This window comes from Pituophis catenifer, unplaced genomic scaffold, assembly GCF_029215685.1.
Source record: "Pituophis catenifer annectens isolate HBS135680 unplaced genomic scaffold, rPitCat1.0.hap2 SCAF_1, whole genome shotgun sequence".
Lineage (NCBI taxonomy): Eukaryota > Metazoa > Chordata > Lepidosauria > Squamata > Colubridae > Pituophis > Pituophis catenifer.
This window is the reverse complement of record NW_027256881.1, coordinates 1,878,862-1,900,025: the sequence shown is the minus strand read 5'-3', so window position 1 is coordinate 1,900,025 and position 21,164 is coordinate 1,878,862. Positions and strand designations below refer to the sequence as shown.

The 21,164-nt window shown below is 45.6% G+C and overlaps 1 protein-coding gene across 1 annotated transcript in view; it reads right to left on the bottom strand.

Annotated features, from left to right (window-relative positions):
• BCAS3 (BCAS3 microtubule associated cell migration factor) overlaps nucleotides 1-21,164 on the bottom strand; it is a 464,753-nt gene that overhangs the window by 281,262 nt on the left and 162,327 nt on the right. Inside the window, exon 13 of the mRNA XM_070931996.1 lies at nucleotides 20,347-20,440. Coding sequence (XP_070788097.1) covers nucleotides 20,347-20,440 — 94 coding nt within the window. The remainder of the gene's footprint in view (nucleotides 1-20,346; nucleotides 20,441-21,164) is intronic.

Sequence of the window (21,164 nt, the reverse complement as noted above, 5' to 3'; positions counted from 1 at the left end):
TGGACGTTGGGCTTTTCGGCGGCGAAGCAGGTTTAATCTCCCAGGCGTACGAGTTGCTTCACCTTTGCAACAGGGCAAAGCAGGCATAAGGCGGTTATTCTAAAAGTTTCCACGTCAACTCGGCTCCAAAACCAAATCCCCAACCGCTTTTTAAACGCCTCAAGTTTAAATAGCAGCCTTGAGGAGTTGGCGTAAGAACGATTGCAAGGGAACATGTGACTTTATGCCAAGCTTAGGACTTACCCATCAACCCTCCAAACCCCCCCCCTTTTTTTTCTCTCTCCTTCCACCTCCGATTCGTGGAAAATGCCTGGACAAGTCCTTGCTGTTTTCTTGACAATTTGTTTCAGAAGTGGTTTGCCATTGCTTCCTTTCTAGGGCTGAGAGAAAGTGGCTGGCCCAAGTGGTCTCCCAGTGTAGGAGATGATCAGGCTGAGCCCAAGGGATGATGAAGTCAAACACATCATCAGTCTAGAGCAGGGGTCGGCATCCTTAAACACTCAAACAATGCCGACTGGCGGCCCCCAGGGGGAGGGCCTTCTCTGTGGGGGCACCTACTATCTGGAACGAGCTCCCCCCCCAGAGATACGGAGGATCCCAGATCTGCGCACCTTCCGTCACGCTCTAAAGACCTTTTTATTTCACCAGGCGGGCCTGGCCTAATTTTCTCCCTCTTTTATAAAAGAATTTTTAATTTTTAAATATCTTTTAGTATTTTATACATTCAATTTTAAAATTGGTTTTAAACAGTTCGGGGTTTTAAATTTGTCGGAGCCAAAATTATTTAATTTGATTTTATTCTACTTTTAAATTTTGTATGGATGTGTTGGCTGTGCACCGCCCTGAGTCCTTCGGGAGTAGGGCGGTATAGAAATCGAATAAAATAATAAATAGATAGATAGATAGATAGATAGATAGATAGATAGATAGATAGATAGATAGACACAAAGGTCCTAACCGGAAGCCCCCCATTCAATTCTGGAGCCAACCAGAAGTCGGGTTCCCCCACCATAGAGTCTCCTCCTAGCATGGCGTCCTTTTTCCTCTGCAAAGTGGAAGGCTGGTTCCCCCACCATAGAGTCTCTTCCTAGCGCGGCATCCTTTTTCCTCTACCTGTCCTAACCAAAAGTCCTATCAATTGTGGAGCCGACCAGCAACAGGGAGCCGCAGCAGAGGGATGAAAGAGCCACATGCGGCTCCAGAGCCGTGGGTTGCTGATCCCTGGTCTAGAGTCCCTTCATGCCCACAAGAGTTTTAAGTCCAACCCACCTTGAATTCCATGGACTCTTATAGACCGCGAATTTGCTTTGACCGTTAGTAGTTCAGATTCTTGTAGAGATCTTAAACCTGCAATAAGCTTATATAGGTAGTCCTCAATTTACGACCACAATTGAGTCCAAAATTTATGTTGTTAAGTGAGACATTTGTTAAGTGAGTTTTGCCCCGTTTTACGACTTTTCCCGCCGTATTTGTTAAGGGATTCACTGCAGTTCTTAAATCAGCAACACGGTTGTTAATTGAATCTAGTTTCCCCCTTGACTGTGCTTGTCAGAAGTTCACAAAAGGGGGATGACATGACTCTGGGGCATTGCAACCGTCATAAATGTGAACCATTTTGTCAAGCATTCAAATGTAAATCACGTGACCACGGGGATGCTGCAATGGTCAGAAGAATGAAAAAATGGTCATAAGCCACTTTTTTCAGCGCCGTTCTAACTTTGAACGGTTGCTAAATGGACTATTGTAAATCGAGGACTACCTGTATATTCACTTGAACTGCCTGGACTCCTGATTTCCCAGCTGGCTTTGTGCCTAAGGCAGGACTAGAACTCACGACCTCCCAGTTTCTAGTCTGATGGCTTAACCGCTGCACCGCACCGGCTCTCATCATCAACCCCTATCAGGTCACCCTGTTACCTGGGGACATTACAGAATAATTCCAGCACCTTGCAAATATAATGGTATGTGCTCTGTGTCAATGGTAGTGTAAGGGAAGGAGTGGCAGAACCTCGGGCAGCGTGAAAAGGGGAATCAGCCTAGAATCCCTACATAGCCGCAAGTCCAACTTCCCTTGAATTCCACTCACCCTTATCTAGCACCAAAATAATGCTAACCCTTAGTTGACTAGATACCTGGGCACAGGCATGAGTAGCAATACAACAATTTAATTGGACCTCTATGTGTGGACCTGATATTTTGTGCCTGGTATGGAGGGTCATCTACTGGACACATCTCTCACTCAGGGGTGGGTTCTAAAATTTTTTACTACCGGCTCTGTAGATGTGGCTTATTTTGTGGGCGTGGCTTGATGGTCATGTGACAATTCTTTAGGATTTAGCAGAGGTACTGGTCTACCAGGCTTTTAACTGCTTGCACAGCTGCACCGGTCTACCCATTTATTTTTGCAGGCACTGATCTACTCATGTATCTTTGCAGGCACCGGTCTACCGATTTATTTTTGCAGGCACCGGTCTACTCATGTATCTTTGCAGGCACCGGTCTACCCATTTATTTTTGCAGGCACCGGTCTACTCATGTATCTTTGCAGGCACCGGTCTACCCATTTATTTTTGCAGGCACCGGTCTACTCATGTATCTTTGCAGGCACCGGTCTACCCATTTATTTTTGCAGGCACCGGTCTACTCATGTATCTTTGCAGGCACCGGTCTACCCATTTATTTTTGCAGGCTCCGGTCTACTCATGTATCTTTGCAGGCACCGGTCTACCCATTTATTTTTGCAGGCACCGGTCTACTCATGTATCTTTGCAGGCACCGGTCTACCCATTTATTTTTGCAGGCTCCGGTCTACTCATGTATTTTTGCAGGCTCCGGTCTACTCATGTATTTTTGCAGGCACCGGTCTACTCATTTGTTTTTGGAGGCACCAGTCTACCACCAAACTGCCTTTTACCACTGATCAGCTGTAGGGCGGCCCTTTGAAGCCCCACGGCAAGAGTTTAAATAGTTTTTTCCCTTCTAGCCCATCAGCTGGGACTCAGGAGGCAGCAATAGATTGGGGGTGGGGCCAAATAAAAGGTAAGAATAAAGCGGGGGGGGGGGCAGAACCGGTTTGGTGACGTCATATCGTCACCGCTACCGGCTCGGTGGAACCGGGCCGAACCGGGAGGAACCCACCACTGCTCTCACCTCTGCTATGATCAACCTTTTGACAATGGAGGTGTCAGCGTCCAAACCTGGGTTATATAAGCAATGGACCCTCCCCAAATGTTTCAATGACTTTCGACCAATCACCAGGAGACAGTGAGTTCTAGTCTGACTTAGATATGAAAGCCAGTTGGGTGACTTTGGGCCAATCATCAGGAGATGGTAAGTTCTAGTCCTTCTGAAGCATGAAGGCTGGCTAGATGACCTTGGGCAAGATCCACCCCAACCCACAAGGTTGTTGTGGGGATAATAGGAGGAGGAAGGAGTATTAGGTATGTTTGTTGCCTTGAGTTATAAAGTACCGTATTTTTCGGAGTATAAGACGCACTGGAGTATAAGACGCACCTACCTTTTTTGGTGAGGAAAAGAAGAAAAAGAAATCTGCCTCTGCCTCTGAGCAATTTTGCCTCCTTGCAGCAAACAGCCTGCTTTACTTTCATTTTCGTTTTCAACATAGCTTGATTAGCACAAGGGGAAAAAAAATCTGCTCCAGCAATTTACCTCTTTGCAGCAAGCAGCAGAGCCCTGCGCAAAACAGCTGAGAGCAAATCAGCGGAGAGTTGGGAGGCCGATCTAATCAACTTGTGCTAATTAGGCTGTGCTGAAGCTGAAAGGAGCTGTTTCTTCTTGCTATTTGCCTGCACGGAGGTAACTGCTGCGAGGCAGTGGCCAAAGGGTGGGGGCCAGTGGGTGGGCGGGGCTACATTCGGTGTATAAGACGCACCTAAATTTTCACCCCCTTTTAGGGGGGGAAAAGGTGCTTCTTACACTCCGAAAAATACAGTAGTTAAAGACGGGATAAAAATCAAATAAATAAAACCGTCACTTGTGGGATCATTGTTTCAAATATACGATATTTCCTTACCTAAATAGAGAAACAAAATAACAATAAGGGGGCAAAAAATTCAGTGAGAACAGGAGCGATTTCCGACTTCCCGCTGTCTTCCCCATTGACTTTCCTAGTAGGAAGCTGGCAGTGGGAACACTGAAAATGTTCACCATGTGACTAAAGGAAGCAACCACAACTTTGTCAATCGAACGGGAGTCACGGGTCCTGGATTTCGGACACTAAATTAGCCCATTTGAGGTTCATTGGTTCAAAAACTGTTGCCCTCTGGTGCCACATTTCATCCAACTGAAGATTACAAACAATCAAACAGACACGAGAATTTTATTCGTATCTAGATTCTGCTGACCGACTCCATTGCAACCCTTTTACAATAATCCTTTCCAACATTCCACTGACTTGGAAAGAATAAAAAGATTATTATTTTTCCACAAAAAAAAGGGGGGGGGGAGAGAAGGAACACAGAGAATTGATTCTATTCACACCAGTGCGGCTGAGCGAAAGCAACTATGAAAGACATGCTAGTGGCAAACAAGAACTTATGTTTATCTCCTGCTGTACTAATGTTTAACTCACATCGTAACATTTATAGCTCCGGGTTAAGCTTTGGCATTAAAAATTGAAAGCTGAAATATTGCTTCTGCCACTGGAAGTCGTAATCAGCCTACTCCAGCAGCAGTTCTACAACACAAACACAAAGAATTTACAAGGGACCTCTCCGTTATACTGTCAAATTCACCCATAGTTCATTGAGAGAGGTTAGCTGGGGCTGGCTTCAAATTGGTATTTAACCACTGGCCTACAACAGCTAGGACAATGATTAAGAAGTTGTTTCTTTTCAGGCAGACACGATACTAAGCTGGTAGGAATAGCCAACATCCTAGAACCGTAAAGGTGAACCTATGGCACGCATGCCAGAGCTGGCACATAGTACCCTCTCCGTGGGCATGCAAGCCGTTGCCCCAGTTCACCTCTGCCGCGCCTCCTGCCGGCCAACTGGTCTTTGGATCTCTGCCACACATGCGCGGGGGCGAGGATGCATGCGGGAGTGTGTGGAGCACGTGTGGGGGCCTGCATGGGAGGGGGGGCAAGAGCACATTTATTTATTTATTTATTTATTTATTAAATTTATATGCCGTCCCTCTCCGGAGACTCAGGGCAGCTCACAATACATTTAAAATCCTAATAAAAAACATTTAAAAATTAAAAACATTAAAACATTAAAACCCATTCACACCATTCATGGCCGGATCTCGCCAGATCGCAAGAGCGAGATCAACGGCTCCAGGCCTGCTGGAAGAGCCAGGTCTTCACCGCTTTCCGGAAGGCCAATAGGGTGGGGATGGTCTGGACCTCAGGAGGTAACTGGTTCCAGAGAGCTGGGGCAGCCACAGAGAAGGCCCTCCCCCGCGGGCCCGCCAGCCGACATTGTTTAGCTGACGGGACCCGGAGGAGACCAACTCTGTGGGATCTTACCGGTCGCTGGGAGCTATGCGGTAGAAGGCGGTCTCGAAGATAACCTGGCCCTGAGCCATGTAGGGCTTTAAAGGTAATAACCAACACCTTGAATTGTGCCCGGAGACCAATAGGGAGCCAGTGCAGCTCACGGAGAATTGGTGTAATGTGGATGTATCTAGGTGCCCCCACGATAGCTCTCGCGGCTGCGTTCTAGACCAGCTGCAGTCTCCGAACACTTTTCAAGGGTAGCCCCATGTAGAGCGCATTGCAATAATCTAACCATGAGGTGACAAGGGCATGAGTGACTGTGAGGAGAGCCTCCCGATCCAAGTAGGGTTGCAATTGGTGCACCAGGCGAACCTGTGCAAAGGTCCCCCTAGCCACAGCTGTCAGATGTTGCTCCAATCTTAGCTGTGAGTCTAGGAGGACACCCAAATTGCGAGCCTGTTCTGAGGGGGACAATTTCTCCCCCCCCCTCTCTCTCTCAGTTCAACCCACTTCACAAGGTTGCTTTTTTTGAAGGAAATAGGAGGAAGCTGTGCTGGATATGTTTGCCACTTTAAGTTATTTGTAAAAATGATACAGGTGGGATACAAACCGACAATTCCTCAGTGATGTATATTGTTTCGCCCGACACTCCTGCAAACCCTAAAATCTTCAGTTATACAATCAGCTAGTTAAATACACAAGAAGATGACATAAACGCTTCTCGGTTGAAATGGAGCCTTTTCTCGGCCATCTCCTTTAGTGTCCAGTCCCCACGGAAAGCAGGCATACATCTTTTAGTAGCCAACCGTCACTGCAAACTCCCCCGTTTTTCTAATTTCAGTCACTTGCGCCTACAAATCTATTCAAATCTTGATTGTACAAAATGGCTTCTCGGGATTCAAACACAAGCCTGCAAAAAGCTTTTTTTTTTTAAGAGTTCTAAATTCCTCATTGGGACATGAAATTAAACAGGATCCTTTCAGGTTGTATGACAAAAGGGGCAGAAAAGCGATGAAATTCAGTTCAATTTCCCGCATGTAAGGCTGAGCAAGAGTCTTTGGAGTCACCCCCAGGTCTGCGTCCCCCGCCTTAGCCACCAGCCTTGGAAAAGAGCTGACAAGTAGTCCTCAACTTACAACTATTCATTTAGCGTCCATTTGAAGTTAATGATGGCACTGAAAGAAGTGACTTATGACTGTTTTTCACTCTTACGACTGTTTTTTTTTTTTAATTTGATTTATATGCCGCCCTTCTCCGAAGACTCAGGGCGGCTTACAATGCGCTAAGCAATAGCCTTCATCCTTTTGTATATTTATACAAAGTCAGCTTATTGCCCCCACAAACTGGTCCTCAATTTATCTACCTTAGAAAGGATGGAAGGCTGAGTCAACCTTGAGCCTTGGCGAGATTCGAACCCTGCAGTAATTGCAGGCAGCTAGTCTTAATAACCACCTTAATAACAGGGTGCCTTAAACCCCTGTACTACCAAGGCTCTTGTTGAAGCATCCTTGTGGTCACGTGATCAAATTTTGGCTGCTTGGCAACTGGCATGGATTTATGACGATTGCCGTGTCCCGGAGTCATATGATCCCCTTTTGCAACCTCCTGACAAGCAACGTCAATGGGGAAGCCAGATTCACTTAACAACCGTGTTACTAATTCAATGTCAGCGTTCCAGAAACAACCCCTCTCCAATTAAAAACTCTGAAGCAAGAATTTCTCAAAAGTTCTTTTTAACTGAGCAGATATACTGGCACATCTGGGATAACCATAGCTCTGGACACTCAACAACTGAAATGATTCACTTAGCCATTATGGCAAAAACGGTCGTAAAATGGGTCAAAACTCATTTAACTGTCTTGCTTAGCAACGGAAATTTGGGGCTCAATTACAGTCAGAAGATGAGGACTGCCTATCGCGTTAAAAAAAAGTTAATTCACAGGCAATTATCCACATTTTCCTTCAACGCACAGCAGCTCACAAGGCATATGCAGCTCCTGTGAGAACCAATAAGCTCTGTGTGCAGAGCATTGTGTGCATCGTATTTAATGGACTAAAAAGGGCAGATGTAACCACTGGATACATCTGGCACATGGAAAACGGCGACGTGAAGCTAAATTGCACCAATCCCCCCCCCAACCGTTTTTTCCCCCTGGCTGACTAATTTGCAAAGACAGCGGGTCAATCCTTATCAGGTTAATAGTTAAGGCTATTGCTTAACGCATTGTAAGCCGCCCTGAGTCTCCGGAGAAGGGCGGCATATAAATCAAATTTAAAAAAAAAAAAAAAAAAAGCTGCAATGGTAGCAGATGGGAAAACAAACCCAGTGGAGGAGACTCTGAGAAGATGGATATTTTGGAAGGTAAAACGTCTGCCTCTTCCTCCCGAGGTTGACGCGGAAGTTAAAACAAAAGCACGCAGCCAGGTGTTTGAACCTACATTCAACATCAGATTGTAAATTCTGCTTCTGTCCTAGCCTTGAAAGCCAGCTGGGTGACTTTAGAGCCACTCACCAGGAGTTGGTGAGTTCTAGTTCCGCCTTAGCCATGAAAGCCAGCTTGGTAACTTTAGAGCCATTCACCAGGAGTTGGTGAATTCTAGATCCGCCTTAGCCATGAAAGCCAGCTGGGTGACTTTGGGCCAATCAGCCAGGAGGCAGTGAGTTCTAGTCCTGCCGTAGGTGTGAAAGCCAGTTGGCTGACTTTGGGCCAAGCACCAGATGGTGAGTTCTAGTTCAGCCTTAGCCATGAATGCCAGCTTGGTAACTTTAGAGCCATTCACCAGGAGATGGTGAATTCTAGATCCGCCTTAGCCATGAAAGCCAGCTGGGTGACTTTGGGCCAATCAACCAGGGGGCAGGGAGTTCTAGTTCCGCCTTAGCCATAAAAGGCAGCTGGGTGACTTTGGGCCCATCACTAGGAGATGGTGAGTTCTATTTCAGCGTTAGCCATCAAAGCCAGCTTGGTAACTTTAGAGCTGTTTACCAGGAGATGGTGAATTCTAGATCCGCCTTAGCCATGAAAGCCAGCTGGGTGACTTTGGGCCAATCAACCAGGAGGCAGTGAGTTATAGTCCTGCCGTAGGTGTGAAAGCTAACTGGGTGATTTGGGCCAATCACTAGGAGATGGTGAGTTCTAGTCCTATCTTAGGCATGAAAGCCAGTTGGGTGATTTTGAGCCCGTAACCAGGAGATGGTGAGTTCTAGTTCCACCTTAGTCATGAATGCAAGCTTGATAACTTTAGAGCCATTCACCAGGAGATGGTGAGTTCTAGTTCCATCTTAGCTATGAAAGCCAGCTGGGTGACTTTGGGACAATCACCAGGAGATGATGAGTTCTAGTTCCGCCTTAGCTATGAAAGCCAGCTGGGTGACTTTGGGACAATCACCAGGAGATGATGAGTTCTAGTTCCGCCTTAGCTATGAAAGCCAGCTGGGTGACTTTGGGACAATCACCAGGAGATGGTGAGTTCTAGTTCCAGTTTAGGCACGAAACACAAGGCGGTGGTTGTTGTGGGGAAAAGAGGAGGAAGGAGGTGTGTTGAATATGCTTACCACTTTTGACTTATGTGTAAAAAAATAAATAAAGGCAGGATGCAAATAAATAAAATACATTAAAAATATCCCAAAAGAAGCCATGTCCACACACCCCTTTATTCTTCTCCATCCAGGGCCCCTTTAAAAAAACTGGAACCAGTTCTGCTAACAGTCATCCCAAAGTCCAAATTGTGAGATTTATTTATTTTTTTAATCAGTTGTGTGATTTACAGATAATGTAGTTAGTTCATGGTCTACAGCAGTGTTTCTCAACCTTGGAAGCTTGAAGATGGGTGGACTTCAACTCCCAGAATTCCCCCAGCCAGCAGCGCTGGCTGGGGGATTCTGGGAGTTGAAGTCCACCCATCTTCAAGCTTCCAAGGTTGAGAAACACTGGCCTACAGGAAGCAGAGGGGCAAGGAGACACAGTAAGAATTGTATTTAATGTCTGATGGGGGCCGTTCCTGGTCCAGTTCATGGTGCCAAGAGTTGCCAGCGTTATAAACGCTGCCATTAAAATGTTTGTTTTAATCCTGACCTCGGAGTCAGAGCTGAATGTGAAATAAATGTGAACTAAACAAGGAAAAGAAGGCAGGGGGGAAATTGGAAAACAGACTCCATGCAGCTGTTGGGGCTGGCTGGCTCACAACGACATACTTTAATTTTTTAATCCGCCAGGCCGGGCTATCAACATAATAATTTTAAATTGGGGTATTTTAAATTTTTGGGGTTTTAAACCGGCCAAATCTATTTAATTATTTTAATTTTTAATCATTGTTGGGTCTTGTGTTTTTAAATTGGCTGTACACCGCCCTGAGTCCTTCGGGAGAAGGGCAGTATAGAAATAAAATTATTATTATTATTATTATTATTGTTATTATTATTATTATTATATTATTATTATTATTATTATTATATTATTATTATTATTATTATTATTATTATTATTATTATTATTAATTTGGCGCTAAGAATGGATCCTGTGCACTGCACCCTGTGTGCCAAGAATAATACAACAAAAAAGCTGGAAGGGACCTTTGGGGGTCATCTAGTCCAACCCCCTGCTCAGTGAAGAGACCCTCTACCATTTCAGACAATTGGTTGTCCAGTCTCTTCTTAAAAACCTCCAGTGATGGAGCACCCACCGCTTCTGAAGGCCTGACTAGGTGGCTCAAGTGACACTGAGCTTGTCGATCAGAAAGGTCGGCAGTTCGGCGGTTCGAATCCCTACTACGGGTCTCCCTCGTGAGCAGGGGGTTGGACTAGATGACCTCCAAGGTCCCTTCCAACTCTGTTACTGTTAAATAGAAGAGCTGAGTGCCCTGCCTACGACTGAATTTGGGGCGAGTGTGCCTGACACCTGTGGCTTACATCTCATTTCCCGAAGAGCTTAAACCAGGTTTGGAACAGCCTTTGGCAAAGCATCCTCTGAGATGCTCACTGGGTTAATTAACTCTGGGGCATCAAAAGCCAACAGGTTACTATCCTACACAGCGTCCCTCTAGGAAGTTAAAGTGTGGGGTCCTTGGTGCTCCCTGAGATTCGTTGTTTTCTTGCAGACGTTTCATGACCCAACTAGGTAACATTATCAGAGCTAGAAGGGAGGGGGATTTGAAGAGTAGAGAAGGAGGAGGACTGCAGGGTCCTTGGTGCTCCCTGAGCTTAGTTGTTTTCTTGCAGACGTTTCATGACCCAACTAGGTAACATTATCAGAGCTAGAAGGGAATGGGATTTGAAGAGTGGAGGAGGAGGAAGAGGAAGTGGAGGACCATTAGGTCCTTGATGCTCTCTGAGCTTGGTGGTTTTCTCGCAGACGTTTCATGACCCAACTAGGTAACATTATCAGAGCTAGAAGGGAATGGGATTTGAAGAGTGGAGGAGGAGGAGGACTGCAGGGTCCTTGGTGCTCCCTGAGCTTCGTTATTTTCTTGCAGACGTTTCATGACCCAACTAGGTAACATCATCAGAGCTAGAAGGGAGTGGGGTTTGCTCACTGTTACTCTTTGTTTCTGTACAAGTGGCTTGCCCTGTAATTCAAGGAACTACCAACTAGACAACAGCCTAATAAAGGAAGTACCAAGAACACCCTTACCAACACTGACAGGGCAAGCCAGTTCTATATAAAAAGCGAGCAAACCCTTCTAGAAAAAAACAGATATTGATTCCCTTCCCCCGGGAGAGTGGGAGCAGCTCTCAATTCCAGTGGTAAAATATTCCAGAGGACGGAAAAGGCTCTTTTTGATCCCACCAGCTGGAATTCAGGGTCCTTCCGCTGAAGCAAGTGGGGCAGACTAGTCCTAGTGGGGCGAGACGGTTTCTCTGGACCTCTGCCAGGACAAAGTTTTAAATAAAAAGAAATTCTCAAAATATTTTCAGCAGTATCTGTAGGAGAAGGAGTGGCAGAACCTGGAGGTGGAGTCAAAAGGGGGATCAGCGTGGAATCCCTTCGTAGTCACAAGCGGACTAAGTCCAACCTCCCTTGAATTCCGTGGACCCTCATCTAACTCCTAGCAAGCGCTTAGTTGAAAAGATTCCTGTGCATGTTTTTTTTTAGTAATAAATTAGTTTAACTGAACTTTCACTTGTGGAGCTGGTCTTTTGGGCCTGACAGTATCTTCACAACAGCCCTTCAAAGCAAACTAGCATTAAACTGCACCTAAGAACAAGTTTACTGAAGATCACTGTATCCATCCGAGAAGTAAAACTACGCTTTTTATCACTTTACTCCCTGCAGAATAGAATTTCTCAGACAATCTCCTTAAAAGCTCAAAGCATTGTTAGAGACCCCACGCACCCACTTCATGGTCTGTTTCGGTTGCTCCCCTCTGGGAGGAGGTTTCCAAGTATTTCTAGCAAGTCTACCCAGTCCTTTGTTCCCTAGGCCCGTGATGGAGAACCCGTGGCACGCATGCAGAGCCCTCTTTGCGGGCACGCGAGCTGTGGCCCCAGCTCAGATCTGCCACGCATGTGCGTGTGCCTCCTGCCGGCCAGCTGCTTTTCGGGTCTCTGCCACGCATGCACGGGGGGACGGGGCACATGCGGGAGATGCGCATGCATTCACAGGGGGAAATGCGTGGGGGTCACACACACACCCCAGGATCACGCGGGGGTGGGTGGGTTTGCACGCGCATTGCATTATGGGTGTGCGTGCACGCTTTCGGCACTCGGTATCAAAAAGGTTAGCCAACACTGCCCTAGGCCAGTGGTGGCTAACCTTTTTGCCTTCGTGTGCCAAAAGTGGGAGGAGCATGGGGGGGGTCACACCCATGTGTGCCCACACCCATAATTCAGTACGCCATGCCCCCACGCGCATGCGCGCGTGACACCCCTGCACTTTCCACGCTTTTGACATGCGATGGCACGGTGGGCCCAGTAGGTCCGTTTTTTCGCCCTCCCCAGGCTCCAGAGGCTTTCTTGGAGCCTGGGGAGGGCAAAAACAGCCTTCCCCACCCCCTCCGGAGACCCTCAGAGGCTGGAAATAGCTTGTTTGCCAACTTCCGGTGGGCCCGGAAAGCCCTAAAATCAGCTGACCGGCACATACATGTGTGCCAGAGTTGAATTAGGGCAAGGCTCACGTGCCCACATATATGGCTCCACGTGCCACCTGTGGCACGCGTGCCATAGGTTCGCCATCATAGCCCTAGACCGTCCGTCTGGTAAACTCGCAAGATTTGTTTTTCTCACCATGTAGATATATACATCCGAACTAGACTGTGTTGCTTCTCTGTGTCATATAATATATGTGAGTATATGCATAAGTATGTATGTATGTATGTATGTATGTATGTATGTATGTATTTATTTATTTATTTATTTATTTATTTATTTATTTATTTATTTATTTTAGTCATGTTTATGTGATGTATATTGGTGACCCTTTGAGAGCTATATGCAACGAGATTTCATTTTAATATATGCCGATTAGTGTACATTCAAAATGGCAGTAAAGTTATTCTAAGTCTAAGTCTAATTTTTGACTTGATAACGTTTCCAATTGTTAGCTGCTCCAACCTATTTTATAAACAAACAAACAAGTAATCAGGCATAATAAGGTATGTCTTATTTACGGACTTCCCAAAAGTCACTGGAAAAACCTTTTTAACAAGCAGCCCCAATTGCTTTGGAGAGCGCTATTATACAATCTATGAAAATAGTCTTTAGAGCCTGTATAATTGCTGACGGCTAAGTGCTAATGACATTATATAAACAGGCATCAATAGTCACCACTTCGTAAAGGCCACATTCCCAGATGAAAATAGATCCTGCCAAATTCAAGCAGTCAGGAGTTTCCAGAACATCGGCAAAAAGATAGGATAAGACTAATAACTCTATGTTGAAATGGCTTCAGGAGTCAAAATTTATTTGTGTTATTTATTTAATCATTTTTTAAAATATATTTTGGACCTGCCCAGCTCCCTCAGAGTGGGACTCATTCATTCATATGGGACAATTTCCAGTAAAGGAACAAAGTTTTGGATGTTCTAGAAGCAATGGGTGGAAACTCATCAAGGAGAGAAGCAACCTGGAACTAAAGAGAAATTTCCTGGCAGTGAGAACAATTAATCAGTGGAACAACTTGCCACCAGAAGTTGTGAATGCTCCAACACTGGAAGTTTTTAAGAAGAGATTGGATAACCATTTGCCTGAAGTGGTGTAGGGTTTCCTGCCTAATCAGGGGGTTGGATTAGAAGACCTCCAAGGTCCCTTCCAACTCTGTTATTCTATTTCTATTCCTGTAACAGTTTGAGAAGGAACTCTGATGGGGAATCTATGACACTTCCCATGAAAAAGCTCTTGCACTAACTGACTAATGCCCGGCTCCCTCTAGGCCAGTGTTTCTCAATGGGGGCCACTTGGAAATGTGTGGACTTCAATTCCCAGAATTCCCCACAGTGTCTAGTTTCAGACACTGAAGAGATTGGACAACCATTTGTCTGAAGTGGTGTAGGGTTTCCTGCCTGGGCAGGGGGTTGGACTAGAAGACCTCCAAGGTCCCTTCCAACTCTGTTATTCTATTCAATTCTATTTACCTAATTTGGTAATGAAACATCTGCAAGAAAACTACCAAGCTCAGAGAACACCAAGGACCCCCGAATCCCCCTCTTCCTCCTCCTTCCTTTCTTCTAGCACTGATGATGTTACCTAGTTTGGTAACATCTAGTTACCTAGAAACATCTGCAAAAAAACCATCAAGCTCAGAGAGCACCAAGAACCGCACTGTTCTCCCCCTCCTTACTTACTTACTTACTTACTTACTTACTTACTTACTTACTTACTTACTTATTTATTTATTTATTTATTTATTTATTTATTTATTTATTTATTTATTTATTTATTTATTTATTATTTCTCCCGAAGGACTCGGGGTGGTGTACAGCCAATTAAAAACACAAGGTGCAAACAACAATTTTAAAAATAGTTAAAAATATTAAATAATTTCGGCCCAAATTTAAAACCCAATTTAAAAGCCCCAATTTAAAATCATTTACATAGATAGCCCTGCTTGACGGAACAGCAGGGTCTTAAGGACACAGCGAAACACACGGAGGTTGGAGATCTTGCGTATTTCCAGGGGCAGTTCGTTCCACAGGGCAGGAGCTCCCACAGAGAAGGCCCTCCCCCTGGGTGTCGCCAGCCGACATTACTTGGCCGATGGCACCCTGAGGAGTCCCTCTCTGTGGGAGCGAACTGGCCGGTGGGAGGCTACTGGTGGCAGTAGCCTTCCCTCCTCTCTTCTAGCACTGATGAGGTTAACTAGTTTGGTAATGAAACATCTGTACAAAAAAAAACAAGAACCAACCAAGCTCAGAGAAAACCAAGGACTCCACAGTTCAACCCTGAGCTGCAAATATTCTCATCTACTGGTATTTCCAGAATTTGCACATACCTCAGATTTAGGGGTTGGCTTAGATTAACTGGGGGTGCACGTTTGTCACTCTCACCAGGAGAAACGGTCATTTTTGAGAGGGAAATGGAATTCTCTTGATGCAACGTGGCCAGCGGTGAGTTTCACGTATTCTTGCCACCAATTTCATGCATGTATGCGTGCTTGCTTCGCTCACGCGCACGCCTTCCACACGCTCGCTGCATGTGCATGCACCTTCCGTGCATGAGCCCAGCCTTGAAAACATAGCTAAATAGGATGGCACTATGTCCAGGCGGGTAGGCGGGTAGCCCACCCACAGTCACCGCTACCATTTCGCCCGAACCGGCTGAATACCACCTCCTCTACTGAGAAAATGAAAAGTCCAACACTGATCGAGTAGCACCGGGCTTTTAGAGCAAGCCTTAACTGGGTCCTTCTTCTCGGGAAGGCCTACCAAAGCCTACTTGGGAAACTAGCAGAATTGTTGAAGAACTGCTAGATCTCCAGACTTGGCAAACCGCACGAAGCCAACGACTCATTCAGCCACACGTCCGATGGAACAGATGGGGACCAGCCGATCTTCAGCTTGTTCGGTTCCAGTCTAAAAAAAAAGTCTTCAATAATGTGTGTGTGTGTGTGTGTGTGTGTGTGTGTGTGTGTGTGTGTGTGTTTTCTCAGGTTTTCGCAGGTGTTTGTATGTAGGTCTTTGGTTATTCGGTTATTCTCCCAATTTTACGTGGGAGAAGACCCAAATAACCAAAGACCTACATACATATATATATATATATATTCTTACTTCTTCGTAGGGTTTATGTGTGTTTTTCTTCTAGCCAGGTTTTCCCTACGTAACCAAGGTTTTTTGTAGCTCCAGCTCAGTAGAATCACATCTACTCGGTTCTGGGCTTTTTTCTTTTCTAACAGCTAGCAAGCTCTAACTGCTAGCTGGGAGACCTAAATAGATCCATTTCTAGCTCATTTGCTTTCATCAGTAGGCCACACCCATAGCTGGAGCTACAAAAAACCTTGGTTGCGTAGGGAAAACCTGGCTAGAAGAAAAACACACATAAACCCTACGAAGAAGTAAGAAAATTGATACTGTGCGTTTACAGGGAGGATACATAAGATATGGTGTGGCCTACTGATGAAAGCAAACGAGCTAGAAATGGATCTATTTAGGTCTCCCACCTAGCAGTGAGAGCTTGCTAGCTGTTAGAAAAGAAAAAAGCCCAGAACTGAGTAGATGTGATTCTACTGAGCTGGAGCTACAAAAAACCTTGGTTATGTAGGAAAAACCTGGCTAGAAGAAATATATATATATATATATATATATATATATATATATATATATATATATATATATATATATATATGTATATATGTATATATGTATATATGTATATATGTATATATGTATATATGTATATATGTATATATGTATATATGTATATATGTATATATGTATATATGTATATATGTATATATGTATATATGTATATGTATATGTATATGTATATGTATATGTATATGTATATACACACACACACACACACACACATATACACAACACCACCAAAAGTCATCTGTCTATCCAGTTCCTGCAGGCTGGAGTCTACACCAGTTTAGTCTAGTCTGGTTTGAGATGGAAAATTTGATTCTACTGGATAGCCATTCTTTCTTGTTATCAAGATTATACACACACACACACACACACACACACACACACACACAGAATTCTGGGCAGACCATCGTGTACAACATTAATTGCTTGGAGGCCAGTTCATAAACACCTAAATCAGCCTTCTCCCACCCACCCCTTCTCACCCCGCAATGGGGCAGATTCCTTCTGTCTCTGACCACCTCCCAATTTGCAGTCTGAGGCGCCTCTGGCTCTGACGAACGCTTGCGGATTTACATTTGCAGGTCAGATGTGTTTTTATCAAGGTCACTGTAGCATCCTCAATGTTTGTAAACTGTTTGGACCATTTTAAATAAGGGGAAGGCCTTGGTTTAAATTATTTCTTGCAAAACTTCCCATAGGAGAAAGCTCCTGGGAACTTTTAGATGGGCTTCTGGCACACTGTGAGCTAAAGCACCTTTAGACTCACTAGGTGGTCTAAACAGTCTAATAGCCTACTAGGAGTAGTAAGAACTTCAGCCCCAAGGGAACTGGGTTCTGATCCCCCAGAAGCACAGAATGATCTTGGCCAACTGCTTTACCTAACCAATTTTATAGGCTGTTGTGAAAAATAATTGGCTTTATTATTATGCTAGCTTATTTGCCTTTTTTTTTAACATCCTCCTCCTTCGTCAGCTTCGTCTTTTGGGCCTTTTGGGTGAAAGTAAAATCAACTGACTGAATTTCGTAGCCATTAAGTTCTTCAAGATCATTGCAAGTTTGACCAGTGCAGGAAACAGGAGGTTAAAATCATTTGAAGGAATACGTTCATGGAGATTGTTCTGCATTCTGCTGGGTTCATTTCCCCAAGTCAGGATTCACTTAACAATTGTGTTACTCACTTAACACCTGCAATCATCTACTTAACGACTGGGGCAAGAAAGGGTCGTAAAATGGGGCAAAACTCACTTAACAAATGTTTCACTTAGCATCAAAAGTCTGAGGCTGAATTGTGGTTGTAAATCAAGGACCATCTATATCACATAGGAAGCCAACAAAGACGTTAGCCAGTCCATTTGAGAAAAGCATGGGGACTGCTTGCCCACAAGCCTTATCCAGCAGGGAAGGGAAGAGAAGAGAAAGAAGGGAAGGGAGAGGAGAGGAGGGGAGGGGAGGGGAGGGGAGGGGAGAGGAGAGAAGAGAAGAGAAGAGAAGAGAAGAGAAGAGAAGAGAAGAGAAGAGAAGAGAAGAGAAGAGAAGAGAAGAGAAGAGAAGAGAAGAGAAGAGATGACTGTCATTGAGGCTTCAAAGACCACTTTCAGATGGCTTCCCCTCACTCCCACCTGGGAAAAATTGGAGTAGAAAAGCCAGCTGAACTACATCTCCAGGTTAAGCCTTAAGTGGAAAAGGATAAGTGGTATTAAATTTAGGAGAATATTTCTGCAAACCTCAAGAAATCAAGTGAACTTTCCAAGGGAGGCAGGGGCGTTGTTCTTCCAATGGGAAATGACAGAGAAGAGGAACCTTCAATTACCTGACTTTTCAAAGACATTCATGCCCATTTCCTACATTTATTGGCGGTGACATCTTGACCCAGTGTACATTTAATGCTGCAGCTCTCTAAATGTGGTTTCAGAAAATGGGTGCCCATCAGAAGGATCATTCCCTTCCTCTTGCTTAATAGCCTTGGTCAAGACTCAGCGTCACATTTACGTAAACTCTTAACTCATCAGACAGATCAAGCGGCTCCCAATATATGAGCTTTCAACAACATACCTTCTGATATATCGACTTACATATTAATATTTTTTTTTAGATTAAATAGTTGGAAGAGGCCTTGTAGGTCAGGGATGTCAAACTCAAGGCCTGGGGGGGGCAGATCTGGCCTGCGGGGTGCTTAAATCCGGCCCGCAGGGGAAGCCCCGGAAATAGCGAAGGACCGGCCCGCGATGCCTCTGCCAGTAAAAACGCGGCCCTCCCGAGCTCCGTTTTTTGCTGGCAGAGGGTTGGCAGGAGGTATTCCAGCCGAAAATGCAGCTTGGGAGCCCGTTTTCTCTGGCAGAGCACTCTGGCGACAGCCCCCCCCCCCCAAGACAAGTGGTGTCAAGCTGGCCACGCTCACTCCGGCCCCCAAGGTCAAACACAACCCTGATGCAGCCCTCAATGAAATTGAGTGACACCCCTATTGTAGGTCATCTAGTCCAACCCCCTGCCCACACCAATGATGGCTCACCTTTTTGCCATCCCGTGCCAGGAGGGGGGTGGGGTTGCACGCACGTATGCCCACACCCATAATTCTATGCGCCCCGCCCCCGCATACGTGACCCCCTCCCGCACTCCCCGCGCTCCTGGCACATGATGGCCCGGTAGGCCCGTTTTTCTCTCTCACCTGCCTCCAGAGCCTCTCTAGCAGTCTGGGGAGGGCGAAAACAGCCTTCCCCACCCACCCTGGAGGCCCTCCAGAGGCCAGAAACGGCCCATTTGCCAACTTCCGGTGAGACAGGAAGTGGGACCGGACGTTGGCAAACGGGCCATTTTCAGCCTCTGGAGGACCTCCGGGGGGGGTGAGGAAGGCCGTTTTCACCCTCCCCAGACTCCTAGAGAGGCTCTGGAGGCTGAGGACAACAAAAAACGGGCCTTCCGGTCCCACTGGAAGTTGGTAAATGGGTTGTTTCTGGCCTCTGGAAGACCTCCACTGATATGCCTACGCTAGGTTCACCATCACGGCCCTATTTCTGACAGATGGCAGTCCAGTCTCTTCTTGAAAGCTTCCAGTGATGAAGCTCCCACAACTTCCGAAGGCAACTTCTGTTCCATCGGTTGATTGTTTCTCACTGTCAGAAAATTTATCCTTATTTCCAGGTTGAATCTTTTCTTGTTCAGTTTCCATCCATTATTCCTTGTCTGGCCTTCGGGTGCCTTGGAAAACCGCTTGACCCCCTCCTCTCTGTGGCAGCCCCTCAAATATTGGAAGACTGCTATCCTGTCTCCCCTGGTCCTTCTCTTCACTAGACTAGCCAGGCCCACTTCTTGACATGCAAAATGTGTGTCTTCCCAGACTAAGCAGGTACCCACCCTTTTCCAATGTTTGCAATGTACAGGTAATCCCAGACTTGCAAACATTCGTTTAGTGACTGTTTAAAATCACAACAGCATTGAAAAAAGTGACTTATGATCATTTTTCACACCAACGACCGTTGCAGCATCCCTGTGGTCACGTGATCAAAATCCACATGCTTGGCATGTATTAAAGACGGTTGCACTGTCCCAGGGTCATGTGACCACCTTTTGCGACCTTCTGACGAGCAAGGTCCATGGGGAAGCCAGATTCCCTTCTCAACAGTCAGAACTGAAGGAGCTTCTTGGATGAGAAGCGAAACCGCTTCAATGAAAAAACAACAAATAGTCCAGCTGCCTGTTGGGACAGCTGTGTTACTAAACTTAACCACTGCAGTGTTTCACTTAACAACTGTGGCAAGAAAGGTCGTAAAATGGGGCAAAGCTCACTTAACTGTCTCACTTAGCAACAGAAATTTGGGGCTCAGTTTATGGTCCTAAATCGAGGACTATCTGCAGTTAAAAGGATGTACAAAGGATGCTCTTTTGTGGGGGGGGGGGGGTCAGGATGGTCGAAGTTGTAGCAGATGGTCAGAGTAGATCCGATAAGAAATATGGGTTGTGTAGTTCAGAATCAAAACAAGCCAGAAAGCAAAATATCAAGAGACAAAATAAGGTTGCGCTGCTGCCAATTTACTGTTTTCAACCGCTATTTCAGCTGGCAGACAAATAAAACTTCAGGAAAGATTTCAGCCTGATTTCTTTTAGCAAGTGAAAGGATCCATAATGCACTGCCAGAAAATAATACTTACCGCTGGGGTTGAAAGCCATGCAGCAAATGGGCTTCTCGTGGGCCGGGAAGTGAGCTACGATGCCGTCACTATCGGAGTCCTCGCTCACCAGCACCTGTGTAATAGCACAGAAAATGGAAGGTGAGCAGCGCAACTTACATTTGATTCTATGTCATTGGAAGCCCAGGAATTCCTCTAATCTACGGGTTCAGGCACCAGGCTAGAAAGTGTGAGTTCTAGTCCCGCCTTAGGCATGAAAATCAGCTGGGTGACTTTGAGTCAATCACCAGGAGACGGTGAGTTCTAGTTCCGCCTTAGGCATGAAAGCCAGCTGGGTGACTTTGAGCCAATCACCAGGAGACGGTGAGTTCTAGCCCCGCCTTAGGCATGAAAGTCAGCTGGGTGACTTTGAGCCAATCACCAGGAGACAGTGAATTCTAGTCCCACCTTGGGCATGAAAGCCAGCTGGGTGACTTTGGGCCAGTTTTCTTCTCTCAGCCTAACCCACCTCACAGATTTATTGCTGTAAGGAAATAAGAGGGGGAAGGATTGTTAGATATCTTTGCCGCCTTGAATTATTTGTACAAATAATAAAGATGGGATGCAAATATAATAAACAAACAAACCAAGTATTCCTTTCTTAAGCCATCCAAGTAAGGAGTGACCCCATAAAGATCATTAGGCACAAGGAAAATAATATCAGCTAGCAAAGGGCCTCCTTCCAACCAGCTCAGGCATCTTCCACTGGAGTCAGAATTCGGTGTGATAAAAACACAAAAGTGGGGTCAGACCTGAATGGGTAGCATTTCATGTTGCCATGAAATCACCATAGTCAGCTT